This window comes from Aotus nancymaae, unplaced genomic scaffold, assembly GCF_030222135.1.
Source record: "Aotus nancymaae isolate 86718 unplaced genomic scaffold, 86718_ANA_hifiasm-v0.15.2.pri h1tg000062l, whole genome shotgun sequence".
NCBI classification, from domain to species: Eukaryota; Metazoa; Chordata; class Mammalia; order Primates; family Aotidae; genus Aotus; species Aotus nancymaae.
This window is the reverse complement of record NW_026988476.1, coordinates 34,745,548-34,757,205: the sequence shown is the minus strand read 5'-3', so window position 1 is coordinate 34,757,205 and position 11,658 is coordinate 34,745,548. Positions and strand designations below refer to the sequence as shown.

General features: G+C 39.0%; 1 protein-coding gene across 1 annotated transcript in view; it reads left to right on the top strand.

Annotated features, from left to right (window-relative positions):
- The first annotated feature begins 118 nt into the window (after positions 1 to 118).
- Positions 119 to 11,658, top strand: part of GATM (glycine amidinotransferase) — a 45,422-nt gene continuing 33,882 nt past the window's right edge. The window contains exons 1-2 of the mRNA XM_064366011.1: positions 119 to 455; positions 2,746 to 2,795. Of these exons, the coding sequence (XP_064222081.1) occupies positions 383 to 455; positions 2,746 to 2,795 (123 nt within the window). The 5' untranslated portion in view covers positions 119 to 382. The remainder of the gene's footprint in view (positions 456 to 2,745; positions 2,796 to 11,658) is intronic.

The window sequence follows — 11,658 nt, the reverse complement described above, 5'->3', positions numbered from 1 at the left end:
CATGCGCTAGGCCAGATTGCGTAGTTGGCTGCTGAGTGAAGGCCCAACGGGCCAATGGGAACGTTAGGCGACGCTCTGGCTCTTGGGTAAAGTTTTGGTGTCCGCTTTCGTGAAATCGAGTTGCCCACCCCAGAACTTTGCCGAGATGGTCTTCATTACAGGTGTCTGGCAGGCGGCGTAAGCTAACTTCACTAGGTCATTAAGCATGTACTTTGGTGGTACATATATCTTGGAAGTCACCGGCGTTACATTCTGTTTTCCTGGCCTCCGAACTGGAGCATCAGTACTGCCGCTGTTGGAATAGCAACCTAGAGACTTTGCTATTTTGTGAAGAAACTCCAACTATCCCTATGGGCACAGAATTTTGGGTGCTCTGGTGTAGATGTCACAGGTGACTCGGAGTAGCGGAGAATACAGCTTTGGGACCTTCGATGACTGGGGTTCCAATCTGGCAGGTACAGGCACAACCCTTCCTCTGGAACAGCACCAGTATAGTGGGAGAGAAGCACAGTGTGGCACTTAAAATCCCTTGTAGAGAGGAAAGAAGGAAAACAGCTATCTGATGGATTTGTAGCACACTAATAGTACATTTGTTCTGATTTCTGATATTGTTTTGAATATTATTTGGCAACAACTTAATCACTGCTTAAGTTCATGCGATCAATGTTTGGTGTCTAATTGGAGCACAACAGCACTAAGTCCTGTATTAGAGGCGATGCCTATCTACATTATTAAGACAACTGCCTGCTATTTTTTTTTTCCCACCTGCCTTCTGCCTTTCCTCTCCCTTTCGCACAGGGAATTCCTCTTTATCAATTGGAATACATTTCTTATCCCTCTTAATTCCTATTAAAAAAGAACTACAGATATTCAAAGACAAGAAGATATACCTTGTCTTTATTTGACTTACATCTTCCTGCCTCAATTTTCCCACTTTCACTGCAACCCAAATTTGTAAGATGACAAAACTGATATTTTAGAATGCTTAAGTTGCTGGAAGTTTTTTTCTTCTAGCTATGCAAATAATCAATACAGACTGTGTAGTGATATCTTATCAATGGGAAGTACTGTCAGATCTGGCATCTTAAGACCAATGCCAATTCCTGATCTCATTCTATCCAAACTTCATGGCAGACGTGACAGACTTCTTGACTCCACAGTAACTTATCTGGTCCCTGCGGTACTTTTCTACTAAAATGGATTCTGGCATAACTTAGGGATCAGAAAATAGCAGGAGGAGGTCTTGAAATGGGTAAGTCACCCATTACTTCCTGTTTTCTTTTTGTCTTTTAATCCTATTGGCTTCGGGTCTTTTTGGTTTTGGGACTTTTAAATAACAGTTTTGCATTTTCTGAATTTTTTTTTAAAAAGCCGTCGTTTTTACTGACCCCTAAAGGTGTGAATACATGCCGATCAGATTATTTTATCAGATGCCTGCACCTCATGGAGTTCCTTCTATTCAGTTCCAAGAAGTTTTGAGGATCTAGGAGAGGGAAAGAAGACTCACTGAGAACATGATAATTGTCTTAAATATTTAAAGGGATGTCATGTAAAATAGTTAGTAGATATATTTACTGTGCAGAAATGGCCAAGAAGTAAAGGTTTCATGGAGTGGCATAACTGAAGCCAACATAGGGAGCCAATAAAGTTAAATGGGCCTTAAAGTTTTCTGCATTGGTTTAAAACAGAGGCAGAGACTATGCTATTAGGAATATGATGAGGAGGAAACTACGTGTTCCTTTTGTATAAAATCAAGAGATTGATTTTATACAAGGTCAAATAAGAACCCTCTGACCTTATAGAATCCATATGCATAGGAAATATTCTTTCACTTCACCTCACTCTTTCCCTAAATGATCCGGTCCTTACCATAGGTTGCAAACAAAAGCAACAAGGAATTCAGTTACTGGGCCTTCAGCTCTTATCCACTCACTCTGAGCAAAACTATAAGTATCTTTTCCAATCAGCCAGTAAAATCCATTCTGTTTCTTTAGGTCTAACCATCTGCAACACTATGATTTCAGTCATCTAAACATCCACATTTATCATACCATTGAATGACATAATCTCCTTGTGGTAAACCATTCTTTTTATTTTAAAAATTTTATTTATTTATTTTGAGACAGTCTCAATCTGTCACCCAGTCTGGAGTGCAATGGCAGGATCTCAGCTCACTGGAACCTCTGCCTCCCAGGTTCAAGCAGTTCTTCTGCCTCAGCCTCCCGAGTAGCTGGGATTACAGGTGCCTACCACCATGCCTGGCTAATTTTTGGATTTTTAGTGGAGATGGGGTTTGACCATGTTGGCCAGGCTGGTCTTGAACTCCAGGCCTCAAGTCATCCACCCACCTCAGTCTCCCAAAAGTGCTGGGATTATAGGCATGAGCCACCACACCTGGCCTCCTTGTGGTAAACCATTCTAATGGGAGTGGTGTGGCTCTTTTGCTTATTTGTTTTTAATCTGACCTGAAATGTGTTATTTCTAAAATTGAAGGCATCAAGTAAAGCACCAGAATTGAACCACTAGAGGGAGTCCAGAACCAACTAAGCCTGAAGGCTATAGGATTATTGGGACATTGAAGTGTGTTCTCAACTGTGGTTTCCACTAGGTTTTCCCAGGTTTCACACCTAGACCTATGAAGCCATCTGTTGTCTCTATAACTAACTGCCTTAGTCTGTTCAGGCTGCTGTAACAAAATACCACGAACCAGGTAGCTTATAAATAACAGCAATTTATTTCTTACAGTTCTGGAGGCTGGGAAGTCAAAGACAAGGCACTGGCAGATTCCATGTCTGGTAAGAACCCACTTTCTAGTTTAGAGACAGCTCACTGTATCCTCACATGGTGGAAGGGACTGGCTAGCTCTCTCATGTTTCTTTTATAAGGGCATTAATCCCATTCATGAGGGCTCCACTCTCATGACCTAATCACCTCCCAAAAGGCCCTGACTCCTATTACCATCATCTCAAGGGTTAAAATTTCAACAAATGAATTTTGTGGAGGATACAAACATTGAGACCTTAGCAGTAACTGACTTATTTTCACATGATTTTCACATACCTCAAGGCGTGTAGAACTTAGTTTCTAAGTTAAAATTTAATTTCTATGTTGAATATAAAAATGAGACCCTTCTTAAATCCAAAATTTAGTGGTAGGTCAAAATCCAAACCAATAGAATTCATCTTGCTATAGCCTAGAAACATTTCTAGCTTTGAATTGTTTCAAATAGCTTTGCCAAACAAAGTCTTTTGTGTGATTTTTCCCAGAGAGATACATGTAACAAAGTTTTTCTTTATGTCATTTGCTACATTCAAGGTTACAATCTGTAATTTTTAATTAACTATATGCATTATTAATTAGCTGTAAGTCTATAATTCAAAAGAAATCATTGGAACCTGTTTCTTTTTTGGGATAATGATCATACATTATTTTTGTCCCTTCAGCATATTACATATGTATATAAAAATATATTCCTGTACATGAAAAAAAAATCTAAAGAAAATAGTTAAACCAGTAGCATGAGTCATCTGTAGATTAAGGACTTATTTCCACAGATACCTAATATGCTAAACCTATGTTCTTATCTTAAAGTATGCAATGAAAATCCCCCTAAATAGGACATTGTTAAAATTGTTTTTTAGAATCTTCCATCTTTACTCTTTATCTTGTATACAGGTTAGAATTAGAGGAAGTCTAAATATAAAATAAGTTATAGAATCAGAAGGAGGATGAAAATGTTTGCTGGATTACAAATGACCTGCAGACAATAGTTCATAGAACATCATTCTGAAAGTCTGTTCTTGCACATTTTCAGGATATTGCTTGTTTCATCATTTTTTAAAGTTAATTTTTAAGATAGTTTTTCCCTATGATGTTGATTCATGCTGTTCAACTTACAAATATAATAATTACATATTTATTAAAACAAATATTTATTGAACATCTACTTCTTGCTGATTACTTTACCAGAGGCTGAGTATTTGGTGACAAACAACAATAAAAACACTGTAATCCTTGCCTTTATGAAGGTTATAGTCTACTGGGAGGTCAAACATTAAAGAAGTAAACAAGTTAATAAATCTGATAATTAAAGGTGATGCAAATTGCTTTCAAAGAAATAAACAGGAAAAGCCTACTTTAAACAGGTATTAAGGATAGGAAAAAGAAAACAACACAAATTATTTTTCCTACTCTCATATACCACTCAACCACTCAACAGAACACTTCTGACATCAGATGTTGGGGGGAGTTCCTCGCATATCAAGCAAATTCTTCCACAGACACCACCTGGGTATCCTCTAATTCAATTCAATGCTGACACTGTCTACCTAGAGACAGCATCAGATTCTGCAGGTTCAAGGCCCAGTCCCTCAAGTCTGTCCCCCACTTCAGATGACAATCACAAGTCCCAGGTTGTGACCTGTGCTTCTGATCAGGGACGGGCTGTAAATTGGGCTTCCCATGACCCCCTTCTTAGGTTGTATTAATTTGCTAGGACAGCTCATGGAACTCAGGAAAACACATTACTTACATTTACTGGCTTACTAATAAAGGATATAATAAAAGATAAAGATAAACAGCCAGGGGATACAAAGGGTGAGATCTGGAAGAGTCCTGAGTACAGGAGCTTCTGTCTCCATGGAGTTGGGGTATACCACACTCCAGGCACATGGATGTGTATTTGCCAACCTGGAAGCTCTCTGAATCCCATAGTTAAGGGATATTTATGGGGCCTTCATCATGTAGGCATGATCAATTATTAACTCAATTTCCAGCCTCTGTCCCCTCTCTGGAGAATAGAGGTAGGGGCTGAAAGCTCCAAGTTTATAATCATGGTTGGTCTTTCCAGTGACCAGCCCTCATCTAGGAGCCAGGCAAGAATTGCCTCAGTAAATAAAAGACTGCTCCTATCACTCAGGAAAGTCTAAGGGATTTAGGAGCTCCATGTCAGGAATGAGAGCAAAGACCAAACATTAGAACCAAAGATTCTCCTAGCACCCCTGTAACTTAGGAAATTACAAGGGTGTTCTAGGCCAGGGACTAGAGGAAGAGACCATATATATATTTCTTATTTCACAAAGGAAAGGAGAGAAGACCTCTATGAGGAAGTGACGTTCCAGCCGAGACCTGAAGGGTAAGTAGAAACCAGGCAGAAGAATTGGAAGGGGAGAGGGGAAAGGGAAAAGCCTGTGCCAATGCCCTAAGATTGGAATATGCTTTTCGTGTTTAAGAAATTAACAGAAGGTCAGTATTAACTTTACCACACCTTTGGCACTTTTTTTTTTTTTTTAATTTTTTGAGAGGGATTCTCTTGCCCTGTTGCTCAGGCTGGAGTACGGTGGTGTGATCTTGGCTCACTGCAACCTCCACCTCCTGGGTTCAAGCACTTCTTCTGCCTCAGCCTCCCGAGTAGCTGGGATTACAGGCATGTGCCACCACACCCAGCTAATTTTTGTATTTTTAGTGGAGACAGGGTTTCACCGTGTTGGCCAGGTTGGTCTCGAGGTCCTGACCTCATGATCTGCACACCTGGGCCTCCCAAAGTGCTGGTATTACAGGCATGAGCCTCTGCGCCCAGCCCAAATACTGTATTTTAAGATTGACTATAACATACCTTTGGAATCCATGTGCTGCCAGTTTATCTAAACATTAATCTACTCTTCATTTCTACCATCAATAGGAATTTTTATTACTTTTATTGGATCATTGTGAAAATGTCCTGATTAAACTCCATCCTTCTAATCTCTCCTTAAATTGCTACTATATTAATCCAGTCAATAAAAGTCTCCTATACTTTGACTGGTTTGAGGATTATGTCTGAGTTATATTAAATCTGAGAATTTAGTTTATCTAAATGAACTATAGAGCTTTCAAACTTGTCTAAGTATTGACCCAATATTGTGTAAGATCTGATCTTGGGGACTGAGCCAGAAAGAAGAAGATGAGCCTCCAGGAACAAGGAATATAGTGTCCAGAAATAGTTTATTTATAGCAACTTTATCAACTTTCCTTGACCTCATTCCCTCCTCAAGATAAGTATTCCTGCTCTGAGTTTCCTTGATACTCTGTGCATACCTCTTAGAGCAATTATCATATTGTGTTTTAGTTGTGGTATCCTTGTCTTTCTAAACCCTTTAAGGACAGAAAATGAGTCTTACTCTTCTCCAGATGCTCTGTACTTACCACAGTACCTAAAGGATTTAAGTGTAAAATAAAGATATGTTTAATGGGTGAATGAATGCGTAGCACCAAGACTGGATTGGTATAATGGGACTTAGTCATGTAAAGCCTTGAATGCCGTTTATTTATTCATTCTGTACCAGGACATGTGCTGGGAAATGGGAGGGAATGACCTCCAGAGCACTACACTAATGGCGGACAGGGCCGAGTTAATGGTATTCTCTTCTCCAGGTAAACCCTTTACTCTAGGTCATTCATTTATAAAGCCTTGGCACAAATTTAACTTCCCTCCAGGAAGATTTCTTTCACATCTTTGGTTCAAATTGCTCTTGTCTTAATCTGAGGTCCTGTAGCACTGTCCATACATTTATACATCTAGTTACATTCTGTTTGTATTACTAGGCAATTGTTTTCTTTTGTTGTTGTTGTTGTTTATTCTTTTTTTTTTTTTTTTTTTGCAAGGCAGTTGTTTAAAGTGACTTCGTATTATTTCTCCAGTAAGATCTTTAAGTGATTTGGGAGTTTGTACCTCTTTTTTCTAAAATTTTATAACTTTTGCTCCCCATCCCAGCATTGAGCAAAATGCTAGGTGTTTAATAGTTAAATCTGTTTCCTCAAATACTAGAAATTCACTTAGTTTTTATTTGAATCTAGGAGAACGAGCTTGAAAAACCTCAAAAAAGAACTGGTTTGGGTTTATACTTAAGGTGTATCAGAGCTGAGAATTTTAGTCTGCTCTAATAACTCTTAGATCTTTAGAAGACTCAGACTTGTCTAGTAGTAGACTTAATATTGTATATGATCTTAGAGACTGAGCCAAAAACAAGGTCAGCCTATAAGGATTGAGATTGTCTGAAAATGGTTTATTCACATTAATTCACAGATATCTACTTCCTCAAAGTTTCCTCTAGTGCTTTGCTACACCCCATCCAAAAATGCGATAAAGTCTCTGATTTCTTCTTTCTAAGGTACCAAAATCAGACAAAGGAGACATAAATATCTCTTTGCTGCACCATTATGTCTCACTCATTGACAAGATCTTGCCAAAACACTGCAAACCCTGAGAGAGAGGGGAGAGAAAGAGATCTCATGACCTTTTGGCCCTGGAATGGGAGGGCTGACTCCAAAATAATCGATCCACTGGATTCCAAAATAGCAAAACTGAAGACAAAAGGATGAAGATACGTGTTCTGAATCCTCTCAAACCGAGCAGATAGGGAACTTTCTTTTGAATAATTACATTATTCATACCATCCTTGGTACTGAATGTTTCATTTGTCCGTTGAAATGAAGGTCACTGTTTCCCTCCCATACCCAAAAATGTGTAGGAGTAGCCATGAATGCCTAGGCATTTTTCAGAATTTTCTTTGTCCCACTTCTTTCTGTATTGTTTCTCTTAGACCTGTAAACTTTTCCTGATTTTGAGTGAACTCAGTATGTTTCTGAACCATGAAATAGTTCCTGACCTGCCTGGTGCCTTTGGAATGAAGTCTTGCAAACAGACTACCCCCATACAGAATTCAACCACTCTTCCTCTGGTTTTCCTCAACATGTAACCTTCCTACCTTTTTAGCGCTTGGCTTAATTCTGCCTTGAGTTAGTTGTCTTCCTATCTGTCTTTCCTCTACTTCAGCATTCCCCAACCTTTTTGGCACCAGGGACTGGTTTCGTGGAAGACAGTTTTTCCACTGATGGAGTGTGGCGGGGGGATGATTTCGGAATGAAACTGTTCCACCTCAGATCATCGGGTAGGCATTAGATTCTCATAAGATGTGCACAACCTAGATCCCTTGCATACCAGTTCACAATATACAATAGGCTTCGTACTCCTATGATTATCTGATGCTGCTGATCTGAGAGGAGGTGGAGCTCAGGTGGTAATGCTTGCTCACCCCTGCTCACCTCCTGCTGTGCGGCCTGGTTCCTAACAGGTTGTGGACTGGTACCGGTCTGTGTCCCAGAAGTTGGGGCCCCCTGCTGTATTCCCTCCTGATTGTAAAGAATTGATGCTATGTGTTAGTCATCTTTTATCTTTCATTCTGAGTTCTTCCAGCAGGGGCTAGCATTGCTAGTGGCTTGCTATATGGTCTTGAGCAATTCATTTAAGCTTTCTGAGCCTGATTCTTAAAATCTATGAAATGGATTATTGTGAGATTAAGTGACATACTACAGGTTGAGCATTCCTAATCCAGAAATACAAAATTCAAAATACTCAACATCAAACACTTTTTGAATACTGACATGATGCTCAAAGGAAATGCTCATTAGAGCATTTCAGCTTTTGGATTTCTGAATTCGGATGTTGAATCAGTAAGTATGATGCAAATATTCCAAAATTCGAAAAAATCCAAAATCCAAAAACACTTCTGATCCCAAGCACTTCAGATAAGGGATACTCAACCTGTATGATGTTCATTGTAATTATTATCACCTGTCTTATCAGGATGTTATGAGATAATTTATGGAAATTTCTTTTGAAGAGTAAAAGCTCTATTGGCATGCAATGTAAGGCTCCACTAAACAATAATAGCTATACAGATAGAGTACCAGGTATGGTTCTAAGTGTACATATGTATGATCTCATTTAATCTTCCCAATAACCTTGGGAGGTTGGAACTATTTTTTTCTGATTTATAGTTGAGAGAACTGAGGTGCAAAATGTTAAGTAACTTTCTCAGGTTCACACAGCTAGTAAGTGGCAGAGCTAGGTTCAAAACTAAGTGGTCTGGCTGGCTCCAAAGCTCCACTCTGAACCACTACACTATGCTATTCTATAACCAAATTTGACTTTGCAAACCACACCCCCTAATTAATAGTGATGTGACCTTAGACAAAGCTTTAAAATTCTTTTTTTTCCTTTTTCTTTCTTTCTTTTTTTTTTTTTGGTGGGGAGACAGAGTTTCTCTCTTGTTGCCCAGTCTGGAGTGCAATGGTGTGATCTGAGTTCACTGCAACCTCCGCCTCCTAGGTTCAAGAGACTCTCCTGCCTCAGCCTCCAGAGTAGCTGGGATTACAGGCATGTGCCACCATGCCCACCTAATTTTTTGTATTTTTTAGTAAAGACAGGGTTTCTCCATGTCGGTCAGGCTGTTCTTGAACTCTCGACCTCAGTTGATCTGCCTATCTCAGCCTCCCAAAGTGTTGGGATTACAGGTGTAAGCCACCACACCCGGCTAAAGCTTTAAAATGCTACACCTAATTTTAATCATTTGTATAATGGAGATAAAATTAATACCTACCTCATAGCTTCATTTATCCAACAAATATTTCTTGAGCTCCTACCATTTGCTGTATGCTGGGTATACCACAATATCAAGATAACTAAATTCATGTAATGCACTTGGCATACTGCCAGGCACATATTAAGTGGTCAATGTTAATTATTATTTGAATTAATAGGAATAAGCCAATGACCTCTCTGAAACATATTTCCCATTACTTGACTAGAGATTATGTTCTATGTCATCACCATATAGCTGTTTTCTACTGATCCCCTAATTGTATTTGAAATATTCTTGTGGCACTGTTCTATAGAATATTGCCTTGCTATCTTTGTAAAAACATACAAAACAAGAAAACAGCAATATAAGCATCTCCCAGGGCTCAACAGAGGAGCTACGTTGAAGTGGATCTGATACTTAGTAAAGGCCAGGCAAGGCATGCAAAATATGCTTACTGCCAAGGAACATGAAGTACATTTGGTGAATGTGAAGATTCGAAGATGATCAAATATAATGCTTTTGGGAAGTATAGAGTGAGGTCATCTTGGGACACAAAGCTGTGGCCCCACATTACATCTCTGGTGATAACCCAGCATCCTACTTCTCAGAACACATCCAGGAATGAATGGCTTGCAGTAGGTGCTGTTCTATGCTGTGCTTTGGTGTTCTCAGGATTCATCCTGTTTACCTACCCCACGTTCTTTGAGAGCCAGAAGTAATTTGCTAGGTTACGTAAGAAGTTTTACCTCTGTAGACTGCTGGTAATCAAATGAGATGATATGTATGAAATCATTTTGAAACACTACACACACACACACACACACACACACAGAAAGTTTTCTTCAAGAGTATTATAGTTAAGTACAGAGAATGCTCACTGTAGGAACCAGATGTGGAAAGCACTTTCTTCCCCATTTGTGAGCTTGCCCTTAGCATCTTTTTCTTCCTTACTGTTACCAAGTTTGCCTTCCTTTCCTGACTAGTTGTTTCCCTTCTGCCCATTTCAATTACTAATAATAACAGTAGCTAACATGTGAGTGGTTAACTTAAGTGCTTTACATGTGTTAATTCATTTAATCATTATAACAACTCTGAGTTACGTACTATTATTATCCTTATTTTATTTGAGGAAGCTGGGGTACGGAAGGGTTAAATCACTTACACAAGGTCATACAGTTTAAATTGTAGGGTCAGGCTTGAAAGCTCTAGGTAGTTTGGTTCCAGAGCCCACACTGTTTATTGTGACGCTGTACTGTGTTTTACTCTGCCTGCCACTGTCTGAGGACACATTTGCCAACCTAAAATCTTTTTTATCCTTTTTTTTTTGTGTTTTTTTTTCTTTAGCAGAACTTGAAATTTTTTTCCTTTTTTTTTCATTCTTTTGAAAATAAAAAAAATAAAGTAATTTGTTATGTTGACGCCTAAGAACTTGAAAATTGTTTAGGCAGCAATTGGCAGTTTTTCTCTTTACCTTCTACAATTCAATCAATGAAGCCAGAGTCATTTTTTACTAATACTAACTCTAATATAAATTTATTACTCAGTTATGAGAAATGTAGAATCTTACCAGGTGTATAATTCATGCTACAAATTCTGATCTTTAGTAATTGTCTGGGGGAAGTGAGAACTTAGCAACAATTCTGCACAGTATTAACTAAACCCCTGGCTGACTTATAAACACAAACATATCTATTAAAGAAATGAGGTCAAAATCTCAGCTATTTTTCTTCTGCTGATTACTTGGTTTAAGATACCATTCAAGCTGCTACTTGCTCATGGGTTAGGCACAAAGTTGACAGAATCAGCTTTCTTCATGGCATTATAAAAAGAGATGAGCATTGTTGTCATTGTTGTTTTTTGTTTGTTCGTTTGTTTGTTTTTCGAGACAGAGTCTTGCCCTGTCACCCAGGCTGGAGTGCAATGGCATGATCTTAGCTCAGTGCAACTTCCACCTCCCAGGTTCAAGCAATTCTCCTGCCTCAGCCTCCCAAGTAGCTGGGATTATAGGCTCATGCCACCATGCCCAGGTATATATATATATATTATTTTTAGTAGAGACAGGGTTTCACCATGTGGGCCTGCCTGGTCTTGAACTTCTGACCTCAGGTGATCCACCCACCTTGGCCTCCCAAAATGCTGAGATTACAGGTGTGAGCCACCACACCCAGCCGAGTGTTGTTTTGAAATGTATACAAAATACTTTTCTAAGGTATTAGAATAGAATGGTGAAAAACTAGGACTTAAACAAAACCTTGAG